General features: G+C 39.8%; 2 protein-coding genes across 18 annotated transcripts in view; both read right to left on the bottom strand.

Moving 5' to 3' along the window:
* KIF25 (kinesin family member 25) overlaps nt 1-5,833 on the bottom strand; it is a 40,122-nt gene extending 34,289 nt beyond the window's left edge. The window contains exons 1-3 of the mRNA XM_030945825.1: nt 5,407-5,833; nt 4,624-4,689; nt 685-801 (exon numbers count right to left, since the gene is read on the bottom strand). Of these exons, the coding sequence (XP_030801685.1) occupies nt 685-801; nt 4,624-4,689; nt 5,407-5,805 (582 nt within the window). The 5' untranslated portion in view covers nt 5,806-5,833. The remainder of the gene's footprint in view (nt 1-684; nt 802-4,623; nt 4,690-5,406) is intronic.
* A 4,306-nt stretch (nt 5,834-10,139) lies between these two features.
* The window catches only part of AFDN (afadin, adherens junction formation factor), a 115,653-nt gene continuing 98,193 nt past the window's right edge, over nt 10,140-27,599 (bottom strand). For 5 of the 17 annotated variants that reach the window (XM_030944709.1, XM_030944708.1, XM_030944710.1 and 2 more), the window contains 6 exons: nt 26,132-27,157; nt 24,319-24,354; nt 19,732-19,866; nt 17,247-17,538; nt 13,063-13,141; nt 10,140-12,319 (listed from right to left, as the gene is read on the bottom strand). In XM_030944709.1, coding sequence (XP_030800569.1) covers nt 12,175-12,319; nt 13,063-13,141; nt 17,247-17,538; nt 19,732-19,866; nt 24,319-24,354; nt 26,132-27,157 — 1,713 coding nt within the window. In that variant the 3' untranslated portion in view covers nt 10,140-12,174. Of the gene's footprint in view, nt 12,320-13,062; nt 13,142-17,021; nt 17,539-19,731; nt 19,867-24,318; nt 24,355-26,131; nt 27,158-27,599 lie in introns of all 17 variants that reach the window. The other 12 variants (XM_030944711.1, XM_030944721.1, XM_030944718.1 and 9 more) reach the window with 5 other exon arrangements.

Here is a 27,599-nt window from a genome sequence, read left to right as displayed (position 1 = left end):
AGCTGCATCCTTCTGTCTGTTAAGAATCAGATTTTTTCCCTGAGATACTTTTTGGTCATTTATGCAGGCATTTGGTGCTGCCCTGAGAAAAGCTGATATTTGGTAGTGTTCCTAAAAGGAACTCACTACTCTGTGGAGTAACTTCACAAAGAAGTACTTCGACAAAGGCAAATATTATGGTACTGGCACTACAGAACAGTTTCAGTCTCTCTGATGCAAAATTATAACCTGAGTGAGCATACAGCAAACTACTCTTCTTGTGAGATCTGCCAGAGAACTCTTAGTAATAATCAGTGGAGCTCTAAAATGCCTTTTTCAAAGGATTTGCCTACTTGAGTAAAGGATACCACAATTACTGTTTCTAGGGATGTCTGCATGACAGTCACATGGGTAATTGTAAAGTTTTGACTACAAAAACATCTGCCTCAGGTACCATAGCACCATATATGTAAGATCCTGGAGCTCAGGACCATCCACTTTTACCAGCCTTGCAGGTGACTTTGCAGCCTATTACAGCAAAACCACTATGAAATCATCGTTACACCTCACTGTAAGCCCTGCTGTGAATACAATAAAGACACAGATCAGGTTCATATCACACCATTTTCTGGGTTTACTATATTTGATAAACATGTAAATGTTTAAGGCATTGATTATGTCTATGTTATCACTAAATGTCCTTACCTTTATTGCTCCATGCAGCTGGGTTACAACAGAGCTCCTCTGAAATTTCATCTGCTGACCATGAGCAGCATAGAGCTGCAATACTTCATTAGTGCTTCTTCCAGCCAACCCTTGGTACTATTTAAAAAAATCACAAAAAAAATCACTTAAAACACTCATGTTTCTTATTGCATTCTGTCCCCTTTTTCTCTGTAAATATTGGTAATTCAACTATCCGATAACATAGGATGTTGCCAATACTTAATTTCTTTGTTTTTACCTTTTTCTGAGTTACATGAAGAATCACTTCATGGTAACAGGCCAACATCACAAAATTCTACTTTCTTGGGTCATAAACCTGAGCACCAGATTACTAAAATGCTTTTGCAGTACCTAAACTCCCTTACTTATGCTGGATGTGGATCTAAAGGGTTAAAACTGTGCCTTCACTTAGGGAAAAGTACTGGTTACACAGCTGGATTAAGTGTCTCTGGAAACTAGATTCAATGCAGAAAGCACCTTGGAAGGACATGAAAAAAACAAATACAAACACACAGGTGTTAACCACTGAAGTCCTGAATACACAGCCCCCAGTTTTGTGCCCCCTGACAACACCTACTCCACTTCAACCACTAGGGTTGCAATGGTGCCAAGCTGGGTCAACAAAGCCCTGCTCTGGGTCTTCAGAAATCACAGCGACCAAAGCAATTTTTAAAGTTTATGGATGGAGAAGAATGCCTTCTAACAGTCTAAAATTACCTATTATGCAAAAGCAATTTTATGGCCAACTTGAGAATTTTTTGAGATGTTGAAATCAAAAGGAAAATACAAATAATGCAACTTTAAATATTTACAGGCATGAATGCAGGAAGAGTCATCATGGTAGAGACTTCTTGTGAAATTCTGCAATATGGAAGCATCTGTATAACACTAAAAAATGCATTTTTGTAGTTTTCTGACAGTCATGGTGCTTAAAATTAGCTGCAACTTCCGTTATTTTCCCCTGACACCTGTTCACATCTATCAATCATTCATTAACCAGTACCAACTGTCTCTTTATTTTTGAAATGCACAGACTTATTGCACAGACTTATTTCCTACTTTATTCACACCATATATTCTGTGACTGTAATTCCCTGTTATTTAAATTAGCAAAGCATAGAAGAGACATAAGACATGAAAGAGCTAAAGCTACTCACACAATAGATTAAATTCAATTCAAATCATCTGATAACAACATTTATCAGATGATAGAAAGCAAACATTTAATTGCAGTTCAACTATAGGCAATATCGACAAAAACAGTACAACATCCTGGAGCTGTTAGGATAAAGACAGAATGTATTTTCAAAAAAAGAAGTACTTCACTTATCAAAACCAATATTTTCATGTGGCTTTTTCACCTTCACAAACCATGAATCTTCTATTTACACATGCAACTGGAAAGTCTGTAGAACAATGCACCACCTTAGCATTATTAGGAAAAGTTCTTACAAGAAAGAGCAAGAAGAGGTTTGTTTTTTTTAATTGTTACAGGCTTTAAGGTCCCAGATATTGAGATTGATTCTATACAGTGCTTAGAAAAGTTAAGCATATGTATATAAACAACTGCAGTACTCAAGCCTTGTTATTAAGTAAGCTTAGGGTAGTTAAAACCTCCTTTTGGCACCTAATCTGCACCATCTGCACAGATTCCCCTTGACCCTCCGCATTTCTCAACACTAAGATAAAAGTAGAAAGTTCGATTGTACTGTCATTGCATCACTTCATCTATTCATCTTTATTGCAAATGTTGCCTTGATTTTGGGGTTTTTTCCACTAAAATAGTTTTAACACTCACCAGGGTTGTTCATAGGCCAGCACCTGCAAACCTGTACTTGAGCATAGAAGCAAAAAATGGACTAAAACATTTTTATAGTCAGCTTTATTATAAGCAGAAGTGAAACAGAACTATTCAATAGTGTTCTCCAAAGTGAAATCTCAGTTTTGCAATCAGATCCATTCTGGCAGACTTGGCTTTACATAAAGAAGGCTGCAGGGTTAGGACCTCAAAGACTGCTAATAAAAGCAAGGGTAGATAACAGACTTCCAAACAGAAAAAAGCAGGGCAAAAGGAGGTCTACCTAGAAATCTGCCTGCCTATGTGCAGTAACAACCCCTCCAGGATGCTGCTGGGATAAAAATACACCAGGCTGCAGAACACAGGAGAAATCTGAAATTCATCACTGTCTCAAAGATGTAAGGGAAGGTCTGTAGCAGGAGATAACATTTTAATAAGACTGATGCAACTTGTAGACAAACATTTACACTGCAAATCCTAATTTATGGCAATCCTCATAAATTTGTTTCCAGAGCTTCCCAACTCACCCCAGACAAAATGAATCCAATTAGCTTTTACAAGTTAAGAATGAGACCTCTGTTAACCCTGGTCCCTGTGACTGAATTTGTTACAGCTCAATCACTCAGACAGCTCCACTGGCAGATCTGAGGGATCAGGGATACACAATCAAGGGCAGCAGCTTTTCTCTCCTGCATAGCTGGTAGAATATTAGGACATATGGTGGAATATTGCACAACCTTAAATAATACTAATTTCAATTCGTATTGTTTTTAATAGAGGGTCTTCAATTAAGGTAAAATTATTTCATAGATGTCAGTTCAGCTTGTATTTTCAGATTGCTGGGGCACATTAACCAAGAAGAGGCAAATTTTTAAAGTGTATTTAAATAACTGCCTGAATCAGTGCAAGAACCATTAGTGCAAGGTTAATTGCAAAGGATTCCGTTTGACATTGTTTCTGACTGATGGTGGTAACACTGCCCACACTCCTTGTGTGTCTGTAGGTGCCCATTTCTTCCAGCACATTTTTCAATAAAATGAGGCAGTGCTCTATTTCAAAAACAAGGCTTCATTCTCTGATACACAGACAACTCCTTCCTACATCCGATATACCTTACTGACTAGAATAATTAATTTCTTGTTCTTGTGAGGATAAAAAATAATCAGCTGAAATACTTAAGGCTTTCAATGAATATTGTAAAGAAGAACAAAGACAATAAAAACATTTCCTCAGAATAAATTAGTGTTCTTCTGTATATCTAGCAAAACTAATTTCAGATATACCACCTGTTTCCAGTTAGACTTTGAAAAACGTTAAACCCACTTTTATCCACGGGTGTTAGCAAACCCACAGCGAGGGCAAATGGCTTCCCTGAGGTCACCCAACCAGTTAATGTCTCAGCCCAGATTAGAAACTCTTGGCCAACAGTTTCCATCACCACTAATTCTCACAGCTGGTTCTGCTCTAGCAGCCTAGATCTATATTCAAAATTCTTTAAAGCTCTGAAATCCCCTCCTTTGAAGGCCCCAAACATTATCACAGGCTGCTCCTTATTTCAGTGAGGATCTAGGAATAACCTATACTTATATCCTTCTATCCTATAGAAGGATATAAGGCAATGAAGGCATCCAGTTATTGCTGTATGCTGTGTGACAAGGCACACATGCAACAATACCAGTACTAAAACCACAGCAGGGCATCCCTGGTAAGTCTACTCCTAATGAAATGTCTCTCCTGCACTTTGTGAACAGCTCCTTTCAAAGCATCATCCCAACTGTGTCTAAAAAGCATTCCTGAAAACTCTGCATTGTCTTTTAGACAAACATGTTCCCTGTAAGAAGAGATATTCCACATTTAACACTTCCAAAGTCATTCCCTCACTTCAGCTTTCTAGATTTAAAACAATAGCAAATATTTAAATTCAAGTTGACTTCTAGTTACTTGGTCAGCCTATCATTACTGCTACCATTCATGATTTTGAAAAGAGATGCTGAGCCTTAACCCCTTCATAGATTTTCCCAACTGGTAAAGAGGGCAAAACCTGAAAAGAGGAAGGAAGATTTCAGTGTCTTTTTTGCTATTCCACAAGAATTCTTTCTGAAAAAAAAATAAACAGTCACCTCTGCAAGTTTTAGATGAAGAATAGCATTTTCAGTTTCCAGGACAACTATTCTTTCTTCTTTGGTCTGAGGAAGAAAACCCACCCAAATACACAAAAATGAAAATTAAAAAAATATGAGTCAGATTAATATAATTTCATTATGATAGCCTTCATTACCATATTCTACTGTTTCTCAAACTTCTGAGATCAACGGACTACCTACCACCATCTCCTAATCACAACAATATTTGTATATGAGCATGCAAAAATTAGGATAAACTCTTAATATTCCTTTATTTCCATCTTTTCTGTTACATTGCTTGCTTGTGTGGGAACGCATACGTACACCATTTACAGCGCTTTTGCTTTGAGAAACCACGTCCTCCTAGCATTTTCCAGAACCGTGGTCCTTAGCAATGCACTATTTTATTTATTTATGCATAAGCACGTAAGTTTCCATTTCCAAGGCAGTATTATTAGAGGTCTTCAACGGCGTGGCCCCCAGACGCTCCCTCAGCACAGGCGCGCCTCCCGAGAGCGCCGAGCGCCCGCCCTGCCCGGCGGTGGGGCTCGGGGGAAGGAGAGCTGCTCACTGCTCTGACACTGCACTCCTACCCCAGCCCCAGCTAGAGCAGGCTCCTCCGACGGTGGGAGCCTAACGAGCCGCCCCGCACCGCGGGATTCGGGATACCGGCCCAGGGAGGAGCCGGATTCGGCAGCGCCGCCCCGGCGGCCGAGGCGCAGCCCCTCAGCACGCGCCCGCCCGCAGGCCCCGCCCCGGCCCCGCCCCTCGCCCGCTCACGCGCAACCGCTGCTCCAGCTGCCGCAGGCGCTGCGCCCACACGGAGCTCGGGTCGAGCCCGCGGCGCGGCCGCATCATCCTGCCCGGTCCTGCGCCGAGGCGGAGCGAGAACTCCGCCAGCTCCGGCTCCGGCCGCGGCTCCTGCGGGGATTTAACCCGGGACGCGTCTGGGGCGGTAGCGCAGCTGCCATGGCGACGGGCCCGCCCCTTCTCCGCCCGGCGCTCTGCGCTGCGATTGGGTGAGCGAGTGTGCCACCGCCTGCTAGCCACGCCCCGTCCCTGAGTGGCAGGGCACTCAACCAATCCGCGAGCAGGGAACGGGGCCGGGCCACGGCGGGCGCCTGTGCCAGAGAGCGCCTCCAGTAGGGAGGCTGAGCAGGAAACGGGCGTGCTGTCCATGGGAACGGGGGTCCGTCCGCCGGCAGCGTCCCGCGGGACAAGCGACCTTCGAGGTCCATACCCGTTATCCAGAGGGCTGGGAGATCCCTTCGCCTGCAGCGTCCCGCGGGACAAGTGACCTCTCAGGTTCATACCCATTATCCAGAGGGCTGGGGGATCCCTCTGCCTACAGCGTCCCGATCTCAGAGACCATGATCAAAGATTAGGGCAGGGAGTGCAGGAATAGAAGCAAAGCCCGGAGCTCCCAAGGCCGGTGTAAGGCTACCTGGTTCCAGGGCGCAGGGGCACAAGCCTCACATCAGTGCAAAGGGCGAGGAGGAGAAGGACAGAGTTGAGACTCTGATACTGGCTACACGACTTCCCCCCTAAACAGTTGGTGATGTGTGCTTTGGCTAAGGCTGTAAGGCCACAAAGAAGATTAAGGGATAGGAACATCTGTTACACGGAGTGTGCTGGGGGAAGTGCAGCCTGGAGGAAGGGAAGGCTGAGGGGGTTCCAGACAGTATGTGCAAATACCTGATGGAGAGTATGAACACCACAGACTGTGCTCTGTGGTGCCCAGGGGCCGGGACAAGAGGCAGGAGCCTAAGAACAGTGTGAGGGTACTCAAACACTGGCACAGGCTGCCCAGAGAGATGATGGAGTATCCATCCTTGGAGCTACTCAAACTCCAATTAGGCCCAGCCCCGGGCAGCAGCTGTAGCTGACCTTGCTTTGACAGGGAGCTGGATGATGCCCCACAGGGGCTGCTCAGTAACTGCAAACACAGCCAGCGTTAGGGCTGGTCTTAGGACAAGCACAAAGCCTGTGGGTTCAGGTCATGTGGGACTCCTGAGGAGCTGCCCAGAGCACGAACTAGTCATCCATGCTATGGCTGGGGGTCTCCCACTGAGGTTTCCAAGGTGAAAATGTGACATGCACTAGCAACATTACTTGGTACTCTACTGTATTGCACTGAAAGATTTACATGGTCTTGAAAACAGTCATTATACTATTTGGCTATAAAATATGTAAGTATACCAGATACAGACATGTCAGCTTCTTGGAAGTGGGAAATAGCACTATCTTGCACTATAGTTGTTTGTGTTTCTTTTTTTTAAAACCAAAACCAACATGATAATTACAGAGGAATCCAGTTCTGCAAAACAGCAGTCTCAAGTTACTCTCTACTGAACATGGTAAATGTGCTCTCATGTGGACAGCAGAAAATCCAAAGACACAGAGCAGTGAATCCCTCCATGTTTGGCACAAAAGAGATAGTGTTCCTTTCCTAAGGAACCCAGGTACAGCCCAGCTATCACAGACCAAACCAAACACCCCTGTGCAGCTCTATCCACCATCTTCTGGGATCCTGCATCTTCAACAAGTTGCTACAATCTATACCCTCTGTTTTAAAAAAAAGACCCATCTGGCTGGTTGCAGTTAGGTTTGGCACACAAAAGTGTAACTCAGCAGTTCCTCCTTGCAACTAGCTCTGCTCTGATGGAAAAATGAGAACTGACAAATGGATACAGACTAAAAAACAGTTCAAAGGTGCTGCAATGGTGTAGATGTTACAAGATGTTGGCACTAAGTAAGGCAGACAGGATTTTAATCAACATCAGCTATTTTGGGGAGGATGATTTAGTTGCTTGCAGGGTGTGACTCACTCAATTCTTGACAATGAACTGTGATTTTATATGTAATGCTTATTCTGCAGCAGCAATCAAGTCAGAACAATGTTATTTACCAGCGAAACTCAGCTTCATCCCAGAAGGATCACCTCTGAAGTGTAATGGTTAATCTCTCCCTCACTGTGGATTTTACCCACAATTAATGAGATTAAGGATCTTGTTTCTGTAGGCTGTAACAGACAAGACCTAATTTACTAGCACTCTTTGAAGTAGTAACCTAAAACAGCATCCACTACTCCTAGTAATTTCTCTGTGCACCTCTGAAGGTCAAACAGTACTAAAAATTGTCCCATGAGTAGAAAAACAAAAAATCTCAGTATGATGTGTAACTCTTCATAACAGCAGCGAATCTCCTTTGGGATCTTCCTTCTATTTCCAAAGCTTAGGAGAGGTTGCTTGATGAATGAAACAGCCTGTTGGTGAGACCTGGGAAAGAAACAAAATCCAGCTATCTTCTAGAAATGCTGCTAGACTACTGCAGCACACCCTTCTACACTGATTCTCTACTTTGAAGAATAATTTTTCCCCCAACTTTCAACAACTTGATCCCATATTCCCCCTGCAGATGCAAGGCCCTGCCATATTACAGATCCTTCTGTGGAACTTCAGGGTCAGAAATTTCATGGAAATGTCCAAATCCACATTTAACTCTTAATTTTAGCTTCAGAGAAATGCCATACGTGGATTATAAAATCTGTCAGTGGATTACAAATCTTAGAATACTATTAAGTAAGCATTGTCTTGAATACTTCTGATGCATTTAACTTTAACTCCAGTGGTAGAACCAACAAGACCTAAGAGGTCCCAGCTCCATAAACTTCCAATAAGTTGTCCATTGCAACACCCTCAAATGCAGAATGGGTAGAAAAGCATTTGGGGAAAAAGCCCAGGAGAGAAGGCCATTATCCCTCTTCTGCCAAACACAGAGATTCTGCTATATGCCCCCATGTTTTCTACTGCCTCTGTGAGGTGACATTCTCCACAATCAGCAGATGGTAACTTGACACTGCTGTACTGCACACTGCATTATTTGGTGAAGCTGTAAATATCTCATTGCACATTTTTTGGTAACTGTAGTTGAGTTCTGAGCACCTGTCAGTAACAATAAACTGAGATTCTCTGGGCAGGTGTATTGTACTGTGGTCTCATTATGTTTACCTGCTATTACAGCTGGGAAAGAAGTCAGCCAACTCTAAATTTTTAGCCTGTGAGGCTTTGCTTTCTGGAACACACAACCAGTAACTGACCCTGAGACAGCAGTATCATTTGACAAAACAGGAGAAAGAGCCAATTCTTATCATACATGAGTCACTGCATGTGTTTTAAGACTGTTATTACTGAAGCTCATTTTTTACCAGGACTATGTTTTGTGTTATCTAATTGAATAGGAAGGTAAAGAACAGTCTTGTTTATTCTGCTACTTGTGTACTCATTGCTTGACATACAAACAGCAATCTGTATGATCAAGTATATTGATTATTTATTTCAGGAAACAGGATGCATACTATGGACGTGGTCAACATCTTTGTTTCACTGCCTTTCCCTCAAATCCCAGCAAGACTGTAGTACAGACTACCTAAAGGAGTTGAAAAACAGGGTATATGGATGATAGGTGCAGAAGGGAGAACTTAACAGAGATTTAAAATTATTTGTTTTGTAGAGAGCTGACTGCATATGCAAATATAACTTCACACAGTTATCACTCTAAGGGCCATCATCGGTAAAAACACCAAGAGCTGTGCTGCCCAGGCTGACAGCTCATGTCCCTAAAGCAAAGCAGGTGCTGCAATGCACAACAGCATCACACTAGCGGGCTCACTGAGCAAACCTGACCTGAAGGCATAGCCCAAAACATTTTTCCCACTGAAAATGCATGACTACTGCACATCACACACAGTTCCTCTCATAAACCCTGGAATAGTTTGGTCTAGAAATAAAAGTTTCTATTACAAAGTTCACAGCTGCAATAACTACAGACTCAAATACACCACTTTCTGTTTGTACTGGCTCTTTTGTTTAGACTGAGTGACTCACATACAGAAGAGCAATGGATTGTTTCCATTTTCTTCTAGTGTAGACAGTCTACATTCAAAATTAAAAGCTGTGTTCTTTTGACGTTATAGGTGTACATCTTCAGCAGATGTACACCTACGGCAGAAGGCATCTACAGCACTTCACTGGGGCAGGCTCCCTCCCCAAGCAGAGTTTGAACTGCTGACTCCCATTAACCACAGCAATCCCAGTGGAGACTCTGCATACACTATTTACTTTTCCAAAAGATGTCACGTTGTAGGTTCCTCTTTGCTGTTAGAAACCATTTTGCACTGGAGGAAGATACAGATACAGTGTGACAAGTCTGTATGATCCACACCACTGGTATTTACTACTTCCTAAACTGCTGGTTAAGCTGTAAATCACTTCCTTCATGTCAGCACTATAGGTATCAAACAGGCTAAGAAATTCTCCTCTCTGATTAGTGAAGGTCAGCCTCTGTTGATTCTCCATGTAAAATTAATTTGAAGTTTTCATATGAGATACACTGACTTTGCTCATAAATACGTTTTAAGAGGACAGGCAAGGCAAAACATATTAAGAGTCCCTCTGGTATATGATAATGTTGTTAGGAATGCAGAATTAAATAAGAATACAAAAAACATTAAATGCAAAGTTAAATACAATACAAACTTTATTAAAAATAGGTTGCAAGTGAAATACAGTAGAAATGGGAAACTACAGCAGTTTTGATGTTTTTTTTTTTTCAAATAATGCACAGACAAATATGAAAAGCACTTTTACACATATTCACACTTGACCCGAATGCCCAATAGCGGCCAAATCCACTCAACTGAAGGTTATAGGTATTTTTTTGCTAAGCCTTTTTCAGAGTCTAGCAGCAACAGTAATTCAGCCACAGCATAAGTTTTTTTCTTCAAGAAAAATTTGTCACTGTAAGGCTGCTAGTGTTCTCAAGATAAATTGGGAGAGGCTTGCTTTTGCTGATGAACAGACATAGCAAGCATGCAGATCCTTCATTAACACTTTGAACCAGTTTAATCTTCTACTTCATATTTAACAGGTGAAACGGTAAAAGCACACTTTCAAATAAGAAACCTGAAATACGTAAAAAATATTTACACTCCAATTTTCATTAACTTGCATTTATTTATCATACAACTCTTATTAAAAGTGATTTCTTTCCTAAGGCAGTGAAAGTCTACCCCTTTGTATTTGGAAGTGTGCACAAATCCCTAAATATATATTTATAAGAGAACAATATGATACAGGAAAAAAAAATCATCTAAAGCCAGTAAAGGGCTTTGTCAAATAGAAAATTTGTTTGGAATCACAATATATATTGTCTTAACATCACACAATGAGAAAGACTCTGATGAGGTCCTTATTCCCAACATCATCAGCCACAAAAGCATAGCTGAAGAAATAGTGGGAGGAAAAAGATTAACAATTAAAAATTAAATAAGGCTATAACAGTGTGAAAAAAATAGCTTGAACTGCCATAAAGGCTTTCAGTACAACCATAACAGGATGTCAGTAAAGCCAGCTAGACGGAATGGGAGCTCACTAGCACTGCTCCTCAGCATGAGCAGGGATGGTTCCTTGTTAGCACACCAGCTCTGTTAATGACCTTATGAACATTCCCACTTCCAGACTGCAGTAATGTATTTGATGCTTTGCACTTCAGTCTTCTTCTCTAATATGCCAGTTGGTATCTCCATAGAAAAAAAATCTATTGCTGAACTGATAAAAACGGACTTATCAATGCTATTCCAGGCCTAATTGCCCAATAACTTCTAATATGAATTTCTCAGAAAACATACCCACGTGTTCTGCTCACCTTCTGTAATCCTTGCCTTTAACACACTACTAACATTTTGGTCCTAGCTGATGAAGGGCCACTAAGTGTAGCCTACTATCTATTGCTTATGTAATTTTTAGTGAAACAGTTAACCAAAGGTTGTTATCTTCACATTTTTTCAGTCTGAAGCACATATAGTGGGGATACAACAACGTAGACTTTTCCATAACTACAGATAAAATCTTAGGCATCCATTTCAGACCCAACATATACACAGGAATAGAGACATTTTTATTCCAAGATTCTATCTAGAGAATGTGTGTTATGCCAGTACTAAGTAATGGTAAGATCTGTATTGATATGCTGATTCTTCTATGAACACCATACAGTATGTCACACTTGCATATGAAACCTTATTTAAGGTGGCCCAGACATTGGCTTCTTGTCAAACAACCTAAAATACTAATTTCTAGTGCACAGTTTAGTTTAGGCAGTTCAAGCTATTCTCACTCTCTCTGCTCAGCAGCTAAAACAAAAGTGTGTCTGTAAAACACCAGGAAACAGAACTTATCTTTGACAAGTGCTACTTGGTCTGGTGCAAAAGAACTTTACCCCCAAAACAGAAAAAAGTTACCTTCACGTGATTCGCATCTTTAAAAATTTACAGTGCTTTCATTGTATAAACCACAAGCTCCTGGCAAAGTTATCAGTTTTCTTGCTATTGCAACATCTCTAAGTCTTAATTAACAGTCTTAAATATAGAGGAATCAAAGTCACTCCTTTCAGAAAACATTCATTTTCTGTTTATACTTAGTAGTGTGCCCCCAATCTCAATCCCTCAATTTGGAGATCATCCGTTACATCTGATAAGGTGCTTTAATCTTATTTTGTGTTCAACTCATTTTCCAGTTCCATTAGTTTCCTAGAAGCTTTTACTTTATTGGATACATCCTGACCCTGTGAAAAAAGTCGCTGGCGTTCCCTGAACGTCAGGTTTTCTGGTGCTCCAGGTAAATCGGCATCTTGACTGGAAAGGAAACAAAAAATATTTTTTATAATTCTCATCTACAAGATCCTTAAACATAATCATTCCTGATGACACATAATGACAGCTTCTTTGACTACAGCAAAGCAGTCTCCATTCTGTGTTCTGAAAGGTTTTTTTCTCACACATACCTTTAACTCTGACATTGTGCTATCACTTAAGAGAAATTCATGACTTGACCATTTATTGCATGTCAAAATAAATGGAAATGCTTGCCAATTTCCAACATGAAGAGCAGGTTATAAACTAAGGCTCTGCCTGTGTTAGCACAGCATTACTGCTTTGGCTAAACCAAAGCAGTTTTCTGTGGTGGAACATTTGTAAGAAAAGCACTGGAAGACACACCTTTTCTTGTCCCATCATCAGTATGCTACATGGTAAAGCCTGTATGAGACAGCTTAAATCTTTTATGCTTATTACAAGTTTTGAAAGAATCCCACTGGAGAGGTACTGTTCAGATTTATAAATACACCTAAACCAGGTGAAGTTGCTCATTTACAGTGATCATTTTACTTGTGCCAAAACTCGTTGCTGTTCAGCAGTGCTTCAGATCATCTAAGGGCTTGTGGAGAGAACTTAGTTGTGTTCTATAGTAACCCATAAGAGAGACAACAGCAGAACTCTGCAGTAGCCCCCAGAGATACAACGATTACAACAGAAAATACTGCAGAAGCTAGTTGGCTACCAGTTAGTTGTATGAAAGTCAATGGACTCCTGTATGTCACCTTTTAGATCTTTTGTCTCTTGGATCCTGATAAACTTCCCCAGCAGCTGCTCCTGTAGATCCAGTGTATGAATTTATTCCTTATGCAAAAGAAAGAAGTAAGTTTAAGGACAGCAGCAACAACACAGAAGTTTTATACTGTATTCTTTCAAAAAGGTGCAGTGCTTCTTTCAAGAAACAATCTCAAATGAGAATCATAAATAATCAGAGGTCACCTGACCTCTAGAATAATTAATCCCAGTACTATTGAATTCAAACCCTCTTCAAATGGCTTATTTTTTTAATTCCTAATTTCGAGTCAAAACCCATTTTGTTTAGATTGTCCAGCACATGCCAAATCATGGTCTTTATCTTATTATGCCTTATTGTAAAACAGATACTAGAAGCTGTTCAAGCAGATCCACAGAAAGAGCAACACTCTTCATCATCCTGTGACAAATTTCACAGGAAGTAAGTTAGCTGTAGCTCCTTTCTTTCTGAGGCTAAAGGTAAGCAAAGATTAGTATATACCATCTTTGCAATTCTGCAGAATCAAAATTTTAGTCCCTGTTAAGTCTGATACACAAACTGTATCACTCAGAAGATGGCCCCTTCCTCCCACCCCTGAATTTAAATTTCAAGTCCTGCAGCACTGCACCTTTAAATTGATCTAACACACAGGTTTTACACATTATATTAATTCCTTATAAAGGCCACAAGACAAAACCTTTTATTTCCAATCAGAAGTTTAATAATTTAATTTATATTTAAGACCATATTCTCTTAATAACTGTCACAAAAAGAGTAAAAAGAAATGTAGCACACTACTCAGATTTGTCTTCAGACAGTTCTGATCTCAATATTGTTCATGTTATGTCTTGTGAACCTTCTTTGGTACAAAAGGAGATGTTTGCTTCTTCCACTGGTACATCTAACTTCTCAGAAACACTCAGTAATTCTGAGTGAGGCTAGAACACATAAGCCAATTTAGCTAATGTGCTGTAGGCCAAATTTTTTCCACCAAAAATTTGCAGCAAACCAAATCACATTAGGTATGTCTGGCATATAGATTTTTTTCCTCTCAGTTGTGAGCCTTACATTCCTGTAAGTACTGCCTTCCCTACTTTGAAAAGCTTGTGGCTGGATCCACAAGGTTTCATTTGCATTTGGATAGTGGTTTTCAGTTGAGTGTTGACTTTTTCCTTGGTGAGCTGACAGACCCAATGGTCTTTAAAGACCCAGTGGAAGAAAGCACAAGAGCAAAATTTGCAGAAGCATGGTTTACTAGAGTTAACACTCAGAACAGGAAAGAGCTGTAAAGGACAGGAATGTAACAGTCAGCGAGATGGGAGATGGTCAAACTGCACAGTGAATTCTGCATTTTGTGCAAACGGCTTTGTACGTTACGCAGGCAGTCTTCAGAGAAGCTTGAGCAATCAAGTGAAGTTAACCTGTTCTCATGGCTATTTTAAAAATTATGAAATAAGAGTATTCAGAATTAGTTGTATGGCTTATGAATTAGGCTATTAAAGGCGAAGCATCATACTACAATATTCCTTAATTGTTACCAAAACCCTAACCAAATCTTTGTAAATTGTCCTTTCGATTGTTTTCCATGAAAAACAAATGTCCACAAACAACACCACTGAACATTTCACTTTCCTGAGATTCATTTTTCAATTAATATTAACAGAAAGCAGGATTAGAAATGCAATTATATACTAAATAGCATTCTGGGTTGTGGATGATGGGAGGCAGGGAGAGTGGTGGTGACAACTAGTGACTGACGGCTCTAGGGTTGCCAAATTCATTACATGTACAGCCTTCTAAGTGCCACATAGGGAAGGGAAGCAACGGCTTCCTCAAGCCTACATGCTGTGATGGAAGGCACATTTTACTTTTTATTAGAGTCAATTTCAAATAAGAATTCCTAAAAAAAGAAAGTTCTTTGAAATAAAAAAAAATTAAGTACAAACGAAGTACCCATGTTTCATGTCAGAAGCCTGCCATTTCAGAATATTCTTAATTCATTGTGATATCTGGTGTTCAAAAGCTGAAGTTCTTCTGGTACAAAATTGGCTGTGGGTTTATCAGTGATTTCACATGCATGCTAATAGGCATTATGGTAGTACACAGCATATAGCATCCAGAATTATACTCCAGTCTAATGAAAACACACTGAAAAGCTAAAACCTTCCCTCACCTTCAAGATTCAGAACCTATTACAGAGCCAGACAGGAGTGACAGTGGGTTTGCACAAGAGAGGCTATTACCACAGAGACTATTACATCCTGAGATCTCATTTTTTTTTATGCAACTTGGATGTTTGCTGACCACAAACAGTGGAACTACTGATCATCAACTGCACCAGTGGGACAGTAATTATAACTGAGCTAAACTGTCCCTTCAGTAATATTAAAAACTACACAATACAGTGCAGAGCTTCTCTTCAGCACTGGAAGCAGTTCAACGGCAGCAGAAGCTAATCTGCCCTGCAAAGGAAAGGATGCTAGGTTTCCTTGCTGGAAAATGATGACTTGAGCCTCAACTGAACAGGATGTGGACAAGCAGTTCAGTGGCCTTGTATATATCCTAAATCAGATTCACATATTATTGCAGCTGGATTAGAAGTGCTTCTAATAGATGGAACCTATTTGGAGGCTCATATCCTCCCTATGCCCAGGGCACACTGCTGAATAAAGCAAGTGAGCGATTTTCCTAATTGTTAGGTGGCCAAAAAAGTGATGAGGGGTGTAACACACTATAGGATTCCATCTGTGCCACTGAGACTTGAATCCAGCAAACAAGTTGACCATTGAGCTAGAAGCCAGCATAAACACCTTCCCTTGGGATCTCAGGTGACTTGCTACCTTTTTCATTTTAGAAGGATGAATTGATCACATAGAGTTGGTTGTCAGGCACTTGTTAACTGCCAGTGTAAGTAAAAAGAACAAACTAGGAGAATGTCATGGCCACCACCTTCAAAAGAACATAGAAGAAAACAAAGTACCAGCAGATGCTGCTGTTTAAAGACAAAGTAATATATCAATAAAGTGCAATCTTATCAGAGTGAGACATACTCAAGGAATCAAGCATACAAGATTTCTCCTATACAGCAGCAGTTTAAAAAAAATCCCCAGACTTTGGACTGAATTAGCTTTGAATTCAAGAGTATATATAGTTCAACTAGTACTCTGCAGGTAAAATATGGTGCGGAAGTTACTGGCAGCTAGAACTCTAACTGAAATTAAACTTCCTTATGGGTGGCTTGGAGTTATACAACAACAAGATGAGGAGTCAAAGAAATACAGAGGTATAGAAGGGAAGGAGTAAAGCAAACAGTACTAAGATGAAATTTAGATTTCTGTCTCTCTGCAAGGAAACTGCACTGTACAAACCAGAAATTCAGGAATGGTGCCTAATACATGAAACTAACTGCAAGACCTGTATTTTTCTTGTGCTTGTGTATTTAAGATCTACATCTACAAATATAATTTTTAAAGCCATTTGCACACACTATTAAAAGAGAGAGAACCCTAGTACCAACAACAAAGCAGAAGATAAGATCTGTCCATGAACCCATTAGGAGAGATTTCCTGTGTTCAAGAAAGGTGCACTTCCAGATGCTCTGAGTAAACAGCAGTCAGTCATACAAAACAAATCACTTAGAGATACAGAGTGAAAGCCAAAACCAACAGTACTTCAAACTGATTGAGTAGCAGTTAAAACAATTTCTGATTCATACATGAAAGATGGAATTTTTGCTTTTGAAAAGTTTGGGTAAAGAGCAAGAAAATTTGAGAGATCAAAATAATTAAAAATTGAAGGATTCATATTAATATCAAGATTTAAGTTAGATCACCAGAGTGAAAATAGTGATTAAGGGAGGGGGAAATCACAAAATAAGTGATTAAATCTAGAGCCCTGGAGTTGAAAATACAAGGACAGTTTTGAAGAGATGACTTATTTCATTGTTTCTACCTTTAGAGCTTCTGGCATGGATGAAACTTGGTTTGTTTGATGGGGGCAGGGGCTGGCTTTTTTTGACAGTAGTACTGTTGGCATTGACAGAAGATGACTGGAATGAGTTGGAAAGAAAGATGCCATCTGAAACTGGGCGAGGCTGGCGGGAAGGTTGCTGTGGCTTAAGGGTGGCAGGAGGAAAGTCACCATATGATTTTCTTGTGCTGGAGTACTTATCCTGACCTGCTAGATTGGAATCCTCCTCCTCATCATCATCATCATTGTAAGCAACAAACTTGGCAGTATAAATCGTGTCAGGGGAGAGGACCTGTGTTTTGAGGTAAGAGGTGTTTCGCTGAGGTGGGGGAGGAGGAGCGTTAGATGAAGGGGTTGGGGATGGGAGTTCATATTCCCGTGGAAGCGGAGGTCTGTACAGACCAGGCTCGTCAGGTTCCAGCAATCTTCGCTCAGCTTCATCGTGCTGCCTGCGCCTTTCAGCCTCTAAGCGACTGTAATACTCCTCTTCCTGGCGCCTCTGAAAGCCCAGAGGAAACAGAAACACAGTGGTCAGACATTTCAATCCATGAGATTTAAGCTTTCCATCACTGAGATACAAACATCTTCCGTCAATCATTTTTGTCTCCTTTTCTGGCTATAAGCAGGGCATCTATATGGACTCGTACAGAGAATATTTACTACTAAGAGTGAATGATTTTCATGGGTGCACTGGTGTTTGGCCAGTGGTCAAACCATCACATTTGCAAAAAACCAGCAGCCATCCAGTAACACAGTGTAGCTGTTATTTACAGATTTACCATTGCCTGTGGTCACTAAAGCAACTGCCTGTGTAAACTAAGGGCATTCCAACATTTATTACTCGAACTGTAACTACAGTTAATAAGGTGCAGATTTACTAAAGCTGTAGAGAATCTGTGGGAGAGGAATATAACTAAAATTAACTACCACTTTAAAAAAGGAACTTTGTGATTTTGTTTCATGCTTATACAATGTAAATTAGTCAACAGAGCCTTGGAATAGATGACTCCTAACCAAGTTTCTAGTATAAACACCAGGAAAACTACTTTCACACAAAAAAATTATTACAAAGATTTTTTCCAAAAGAGGCATCAAACAAATACTGTTAAAAGGCATTTAAAACTGAAATGATGCTAATGATATCTATGTGAGGTTACTGACCATTTAAAGGTCATTAAATATCTTCTAAGTATTCTTCCTCTTTAAAAGACTGTTCTGTTTTTAAACTAAATAACATTTAATTCTGTTCAGCTCTTGTCTCAGACACATTGTAAATTAATACAAGGGTTTATTCAGTAGTTCGATAACAAATGAGGTGTATTTGGGAACTGTATGTACATTAGAAAACCCTTTGGGTATAAGTATAGAATAATTTCTGCTGGGAATATATGGCATCTGAAATAACCATAATTTCTGGGTTTAATCCACATGTTTTAAAAAATCCACCTTAATGCTTATGTGTCCAATACTGAGTCAGTTATCCTGAAAAAATAATAAATAGATCTGATCTTGTTCATCTACGGCAAAGACATGAAACTCATCTCCTTGTACTACTCTCTAAAACCATTTTACTGATGGCACTGAGTTCTGAGTTGGTAGAAGGATCTTAGTCAACATCTGTCAGTGAAAACTCTTTCAAGTGTGATCCAAATGTCATTTGGCTGCATCATTATCAGAAGTTAAGAAAGCTGTAGTTGTTTTCTCTTGGTTGCATTTTTTTAAGGTCCCTACAGTCTACTTTTAAAAACTTTCCACACTCCAGATACACCTTCCTCACTTCTCTCTTATTACCACCTCTTCCATTCATCCAACCATACTGTTTATGGGAAACAATTTAACAAAGCCTGAAAAAAAAATGAACAAAGTTAATGTATCTAAAGTCTGGGGGCTTTTTAAATGTATTTGCTCAATCTTCCAAGATGAACAACTTTAAAAGCTAGCCTTCTTTCTGAAGTCAGTGTTACTAACAGGCAAACTGAACAGCAGTAACTGCTTTCTCTAGGAACAAAAAGGTCTTAAGAAACATGCTGAGTCAAATAAGTTGCTTTGTCTTCTAGTTTGATCAGTTAAGCTTCTCATATTTATGTATAATGTTTCAGCAGAACCTACAACTCTGAATTTTTATAATTTGACTGCACACTTATCTGCTAAAATTATTTACTTGCTTTCTAGAAACCACTTCCCTCCCACAGTCCAAACATAAAAAACAATATGGAATATTCATCACTACTCCATCGTATTTCATACTTCTCTCTGTATCTATATCAAAAAATACTACAGAAATATGTAATGCCATCTACTGGGACATAGGAAAACCCAATAGCACTAACTGAGCCATGATAATAAAAAAAGTATGCAATTTATGATGGGAGCTGAAGGGAAACAGGAAGTACCTGATTTCTTCCATAATTTTCAGAAAGGCTCTGAAGGTAAGAGCCTTGCCACTGCTAAGAACTGTCAGGCACTAAGCCTGCAGTACTACTTCTGCAATACCAGTCAACTCCAGCCAGCAGGAACAGGCTGTCTGCTTAATTCCTTTTTGGTTTTGATAGACAAACTGAAGCCTTGGAACATGACCCTTATCAACAGGGCTACTGTGTTTAAACCCTGCTGACCCAACACTAAGCTGGTACTCAGCAGGCTGAAGAGGAAAGGCCTGCAAGAACCCCTGTGGCACTCAGAAGACCACAACCTTTTCTTCAGCCTCTCTCCTGGTCCGCTCCTCCTCTTGCTGTCTGCGCTCTTCTTCCTGCCTGGCTCTGTCTTCTGCTTCTCGTTTACGCATTTCTTCCAATTGTTGCTGCCGTCTGCGTTCTTCATCCTGTAACTAACAGAGACACAATTTTAATTGGTCACTCACATGGGCAAGATGGGTCAAAAAGGTAACTAAAAATGTAACAAAATACTGGCATCTAAAAATAACTCATTCAGCAGAAAATGCTATGCTACAGATCCATCAATACAACTTCCAGTCATTACGAGTATGCTTAAAAGCAAAATAGAGGCGCACAGAACTACATACATAAAAGCACAAATTACACAGGGAGACATTTTTAACAGTCATGTAGGAACCCCCAGTAGAAGACTGATGTGACTCATGCTCCAAAGAGCTTCAACAACCATAGTCTCATAGGTATAGTAAAATGAAATGAAATATTTGGAACCAAAAGTCCACAGCTCCAGCAGTCAATTGTTTTTTTCATTCTGGATTAGAACTTAAGCACCGGAAAATCATGACTCATTAGTCAAAGGGTCAATCCATTTAAAGTAACAGGGTCATTCAGCAAGTCTGCAAATAGTCTCAGGAAATAAAATCTCCCACTGTATCTGCTGCATATGGGTTTTGGAAAAAGCAGAGAGTGAAGGAAAGAAAACCTTTGACTACTGGGATGAAACAGCTCACAAGAACAACTCATGTCCAACAGACAAAACTGGTTTATGTAAGTGTATGATGCTGCACAGATAGGAAAACTGAGCACTATCCAAACTTTGCATGATTCTTTAAAGCTAACAGTCTATAAGCCCTTGATGGACAGGAATAGTTACTGGTACAGCAATACAAGTAGAAATTAACTGGACTACATGCTGTGTTATTTCTTACTGTTGCATATGTTTTAAAGTAATTTTTTTTTCCTCCACACAATTTTTTTTAAAAATCCTTATTAGTATAAATCAACAAATGATTTGATCTTGCTATAAACTGCATGTAACAGGGATACTTTTCTACTCCTGGATTTTATTTTACAATCCAAATTCACTTACAGAAAAAGACCCTTAAGACACAAAGCAGTACAAGAGAGAAAGAGAAATTAAATCTTAATAGACTTTGTGAGGACAACCTTCATGCAAGTATCTTCCCCCCCAATTAATTAATAAAAAAGTATAAACAGTTTGGATGATTTTCTTACAATTATTCTGCCTCATTTTTGAGCATGATTGCTAAAGAACAAAATTAATTTGATGAATGTATTTTAGAGGATGCTACTTCCAAGTAAATTCCCCTTATTTAGGGCTAAAACTTTGTCATTCCAAACTGAAAACAACAAAGATAAAGATCAAGCTCAGTTTGTGCTGCAGAGCAGGGAACAGAGTAGTTAACCAACTCCCGGCTTGGATTAAGAGTTCTTGTCTTAGTTATTAGAAAGACATTATTTTAGCAAAGGAGATAATATTGCTGTCAAAAGGAAAGACAGCTAGTAATTCATAAGAGTTTATACAAGAGAAGTCATTTCCTCTTAATAATAAAAAAAAAAAGGCAAGTAAAAACTGCACTGTGAGAAAATACAGGAAAATTCCTGTCCCAACTATATTCGAAAAACACTCTGAACATGACAGTTACTGCTCCCAGGTTATGGTATGGATGCCTTACTGCTCAGCAGCAAACATTCCTATTCAAAAGCACTTAAATGGTAAAGAATTTCCAACTAAATTATAGAGAAAATTAGGACTGGTTTGTTTAATTGTCTTCTGACCATAACTAAATAAAGAAGGCAAAAGTTACCAAGCTGCCCACCTGGTAATTGTTGCTAACCTCGGATCGTAAGAATTGTGAAGACAACTGTATTCAGGTCAGAGGCTATTCTAGACATAATACCGATAGGAAAATGGCTAAAAATTGTATGGAAGGCAGAAATGAGAATACATAAACTATTAAGAGATGACATTTCATTTCCTGATGATCACTAACTAGTTGCTATTTTGGAGCATTCCCAGACCAAGGCAGGGAGTGGTAGGATGATGAGATATGCCAGAGCACTTGCAGGCATGTGTCTGTAATTCTGTGTGTTCAACAGTACCCACTACTAACTTCACCCCAAATTTTCAAGATGCAAAGGAAAATCAGCTTTGCATCTCACTTCTAGTGAGAGGGCTGTAAGATTCCCAAGTTGAGTATTTTGATTGGATACTTCTCTATCCCAATCAGTTTCTCTCTTGTTTAAAAGTCATGTTTTCACCTGATTTACTGTACTTCCACTATCTCCTCCAAAGCCACGTGCTTATATTTTAACAGGGAAGAACAACTAATTTGTACAGCCAGAGTGATGGAGAAGAGCATTCTCTCAGCTGTAACCGAGCAAAGCAGCTGAGCACAAAGCACCCATTCTTTTCCCCTGCTTTGACCCAGCTCTACTGCAAAGTGCCAACCATTTGCTCAGCCACACAACTTTGTCTCCCTATTGCCAACATACACTCGCAGCACTACTCCTACACCTCGGAGGGCAGAGAAGTCCACCCTTCCTCCGAGCTACTGCTCCTGGTAAACGGGTCAGTGGGCTGATCCTATCAGGAATGTTAATATATCCACAGGCCTGGCAGGCCATTCTCAAATCCAGGAAGTCTCAAATTTCAAAAAACATTCATTTCTCCAAGCACTGCTTATAACACTCTAAAAGATGCTCCAGAAGAACTTTAAATTTATATCTATTTATTTAACAACAGCTAAAAAGCTGTGTCAGATCTCATAGGTTCTGGGGAATTTAAAAAACAAACACTAACAAAGCTGACAATTCTTGTATTAACTGTTCATCACCTTCCTTCAGCCTTGTAATTAGAAGAACAGCTATCAACCATGCTCACCCTAGACATACAAAATAAGCATCAAACAAGACAAAGTTTTGCTGTTGTTGGTTTTGGGGTTTTTTAAGAAACAAAGTAGCAATTACTTGGGTATATGAAGTGGCATTGTTTAGATGCATTTATGTCTAGAAAGTCAGGTGAATGGGACAAAAATAATGAAATTATGAAAAAGAGGTATTTTCTGGGTGTAGTGTTCAACTATTTTAGTATTAGCTTGCTGCCTTTTTTAAAAGCTAATTTTATGAACATCATAAATCATTGACTGATTCAGGCCATGCATCCATCTAGCCCAGTATTTTTCTGTCTCTGACCAAGGCAAAAAGAGCTGCACACGAGCCTGGCCTTTTCTTCTAGCATTCCCCTGGCATTTAGCACACTATTAGAGATGTCAGCTGGTATAGCCTTGTCTAATCCTCTGAGCAGCTGTTTGCAGGCGTGATGTCCATGTATTTGTCTAATCCATTTTTCACCGTGGTGATACCGTCTGCCTTCACCAACCTCCTGTTGCTGAAAGATCCAGATGTTTGCTGTCTGCTTGGAAAAGCTTTCTATCTATTGAGCTGCAACTCCAGGAATCAAGGTTTGAGCAAAAAAAATATAGGTAGTAATTAGAAAATATTGATAAGATATTAAGTCTGAAAAATCCATGACTCCTGGCTTGTCCTCAAATTCAAGAAGGTGAAATGCTTCACCTCTTCCACTGCTGTAAACTGTTTAACACCCACGTAGCACACAGATACAAAACTGAGCACCTTAGATTTTATAAGAAGTATGCATTTTAAAAGGTGATTTTTTTTCATAAGGCAGTGCTGAATATTCAAATCCATATTTTGAACTGACACATTGACAGTTTTTCCAAGCAGCACAAATTAAATTTTACTAACATCCCCTTTCTTTTAGAAGTGATACACTAATTACATAGAAATTGACTTTGAAGGGGATGTATTTTTGCTCTGGAAGACTACAAAACGTCTTTTCCATGCCCAATGAGTGCAATAAAATACAAAATTAGCTGGAGTCATAGCAATTACTGCTCCAGTTTGAAAGCCTGTCATGTTTTAGATGCAGGAGAATAGTATTAAACAATTGAAACTGAAATTATATTGTAATTTAACGATTGCATGTTTATGCAACCAACTTGGTAATATCAGTTTGGAAGTGATTTCTGAGTTTACAATCCATTTTTATGTTAATCTGCCAAAACCAAACACCTCTAACACTTGCAAACAACAGGGTGTCAGCATGTGCTGAAGAAGTATGCTGTATTATTAGGCTCTCAGTACAATTTCCCTTCAAACTGTAAAGGAAGTGTTCTTAGAGCTCTTCTAAAACCTGCATTGGTGCGAAAGGGAAAGCAAGCAATCTTACCTCACAGCCTGTTCATTCAAAGTTATTAGTAAGATTTTGTAAACAAAATTGCACAAGTCAGCAGATACAGTTTTGTTAGATCACTGCTGCAACAAACAAATCAAGTCTGCAAGCAGAACACAACATCTAAGAGGAAGGAAACACAGGGAAAGGAATCACCATATCTGAAAACATTCAAATGCATGCTTGCAGTTAACTCACTGCTTACAGTATCATAATGATCTCTGAACACCCAAAGATGCCAGATCATCATCCAAAGTACATAGGGCTGTTATTAATAATAACAAGAAACTGAAATGGGAAAGAGATATTGAAGATAAAGAAACAAACATACCAAATCTAGAACAGAGATTGCTGGCACAGCAGTCTGCTGCAGGTAGTAAGAAAGGGGAAAAAAAAGAAAGATGCAGAGTGTAAATAAAGATAGGTTAGACATGTGTTATTTCAAAAGCATTTTCTTTTATTTGTTTAGTTGGCTGCTTTAGAATGAGGAACTGAATGGACATAAATGTGAAATACAGAAATGAAAACAAATAATCCAAAATATCCAAATAATCACCTCAGTAGTTCCGCAAAGATGCTACTTAACTGCATCTCTAAAAGTGAAATGTAATCAAAATGAAAACATGAATTCAGTTCAATACAACTGTTATGTTTTAGTTTCAAAATGTTCCAAAAAGCTGGAAGAACTTCATGCACAAATAGTGCTTTAAAGCCAGCACTTGCAGAGAAGACTAATATTGTTATGCAATACAACTGGCTTTTTTTTAACACGTGGCTTTCTTAGCCTTGCCACAGTAAAATTTTTAAGACACTGTTTGTTAAAATGGCAGTTACACATTAATTTTTTTATGCCCACAGGTGCCACAAATTGCCTGTTACCAATGCTGGACTTTAGGGAAACCTGTTTGCCGAATACATATTTAGCTTTTTCTTTCTTCAGTTTCCAAGTTTGAGGTATCTATTGTTTTACACAGTAATAAAGTTAGGCATAAGGGAAAAAAAAGGAAAGCAATGCAGACTGCAGCGAATATGAGAAGAGTAAGCTTAGGAAATGAAGCTGCCAAAACAATCGTGAACTCAAATCCCGCTCAAGCCACCAGCTATTTCTGAATGTCAAAACAAGCATGTCCAAATATTTCTCAGGAATTAAACACTGCTTATCACAGAATTAAGTCAACTTTTCAAGACAAACACACAGAAGACACTGAACATATTACAAAGCTAGCTTTTAAGCCTGGAAAAGCATAGCTATTGGTATGTAATTTTGGAATCCACGCCGTTATTCAGGAAAGAACAGATTTTCCTATAGACACTTTTTCTCAATTTAGCAGAGTCTTGGGAGACAACAGCCACCAGCAAGAATGGTTCAAAATTTCACCATATTGTTCATTTGTATTATCTTATTACATATATAATGAGCTTTCACAGAACTGAAGCTAAGGTAAGGAAACCTCAGATGCTGATTAAACCGGACACCATGAAAAATCCAGGCCTTGGATTAGGAGGAGCTGGAGAGGGTGTATTTGCTATTACACCACCCAAAACCCACACAGCTCAAGCAATGCTCCCTCCACTGCTGAGGTCAGCACTGAGAGATGGTAAAGGTAGAGGTAGCAGCTGTATCAGACCAGCAAGTCAGAATGTCTGTCCAGCTCACTACTCCCTGGAAACAATATGCATTCAGTGTTTGTGTTCATGACCCAAGACTATAAATAAAAACTTTTAGAGGTAAATACACTGGGGAGGGGAGGGAGAAATCACACTATTTTTTTCCTGATTCTCCTACAAACTTTCGTAATTTCAATGTTTTTGCTTACCTTTCTGCAAGCAAATTTTTGCCATATTTTACATTCTAACCATACTCTTGGTAAATGGCAAAAAACCTTTATCCAAAGGAAACTTTTCTCTCCCCAAAACCAGAAAAATAAATTCAATTGCTAAATTGAATTCTATAAAAGGTAGCTTCGATACTTTCACAATACATTACTTAACTGATGAAACCACTCTAAGTTATTAATTTTAAAATTCAAGCTATTTAAGAAAGTGTCATCCTCCTTTACTCTCTAAGAACATCAAAAACACTCAAAGCATAAAACCCCACCAAGCTAGAAATTTACAGTATTTTTTTCTAGAAAGGATTTTACCCTTGCTCTTCTTTCTGCCTCCAGTCGCTGCATGATGAGCATAGTATCCACCTCATCATCCTCCTCTTCATCGTCATCTTCATCCTTTTGCTTTGATTCTTGCAGTCGCTTTTGGAACTGCCACTCAAGCATGAGTTTGCGGAGGCGGTCGTTTTCTTCCGCTGTACGATCAGGTTTGTTCTGAAGGTCCTGAATCTCTTTACTCAGCATGTCCACGATGTGCATCTGTTGCTGCTTCTCCAGCTTCTCCTTTGCATCCCGTTTCCATGGATCTGGAGAGAGGCTATCACCAGAGGACAGTTCTTCCTTGCTGATGGTAATGTACTGCAGGTCTCTCCGCTCAATAGTCCGCGGCTGCTGTTGGGGCTGCAGCTCTCGAATAACTGTTTCTTGAGGCCTCTGCAAAGTTGAGGGCTTTTCTGATTTCACTTGTTGAAGGGAGACAGGAGGAACCACAGGCTGAGCAGGAATTAGTGGCTGAGAACGCATTTGGCCCAGTTTTCTTTCCTGCTCACGACGTTTCCTTTCTCGTTCTTCTTCCAAACGTGCCTTTTCCTTTTCATACCACCTCTGATGCTCTTCTCTTTTTTTACCGCGCTCAGCAGCAGCTACCTGGGAGGATGCTTGTGCTCCTATCTGATTTGGAGGAGGAGGTGGAGGCAGAGGCAAATCCATTTGTAGTTCATCAAATTCAGCAGCATAATGCACTGGAGGAGGTGGTGGTGGAGGGGGAAGATCTGTTCTGATGGGCTGGGAAATGGCCACTGGAGTCGGCTGGCTAGTGGCTGGAGTTTTCCAACGGCCAGGTCCACTTTTAGTTAGACAAGAACCAGGTGACACTGGTTTGGAGGAATGGTTCAGGTGTTCCTGGCTAGATGTGCTAGAATCCACAGATGAATTCATCCACTGATCGCTGTCTGACTTCCGATCAATGTACTCCACATCCTTGCGTATAACAACTTCCAAACGATTCCTCTCTGGCTGGAAAACTTTGTCTCTGAGCTCTTCTTGGGAACGAGCTACACGCTGAAAAATATTAAACAAGGCATGCATATCACAGTCCATCCACATTAAAACATATTTGAAAATGGCTTACAAAACACATTCTTATTACTGAAGGTAATTACTTTTAATGACGTTCAGCATTTCCATACCCAGTAGGTTTCCCAAAACCAACAATAAAATATTTTTCTCAGTCTTCTTAACTCATTCAAGTGATGGAAGACTTAGCAAGCTCCTGGGAACTGCCTGGTAACTGGACTGGGAGGAATGATAAATGCAAAATGGAGTTTAAGCTGAAAACCTCCCCAGCTCACACAGTTTCTCAGGACTATCCCTGACACCCCCTCCCCCACATGTGAGTATGAGAGTCCTGGTAGCTCTGAGCGTGGCTCAGTCACACCAGCTCTGCCATTCAGACTTCAACTGGCTTCACCGAACATCTTTCCTATTGGGAAAGCAAACACAA

This window comes from Camarhynchus parvulus, chromosome 3 (assembly GCF_901933205.1).
Source record: "Camarhynchus parvulus chromosome 3, STF_HiC, whole genome shotgun sequence".
NCBI lineage: Eukaryota > Metazoa > Chordata > Aves > Passeriformes > Thraupidae > Camarhynchus > Camarhynchus parvulus.
The sequence above is the reverse complement of the archived record's forward strand: the minus strand, read 5'-3'. Positions and strand labels throughout refer to the sequence as shown.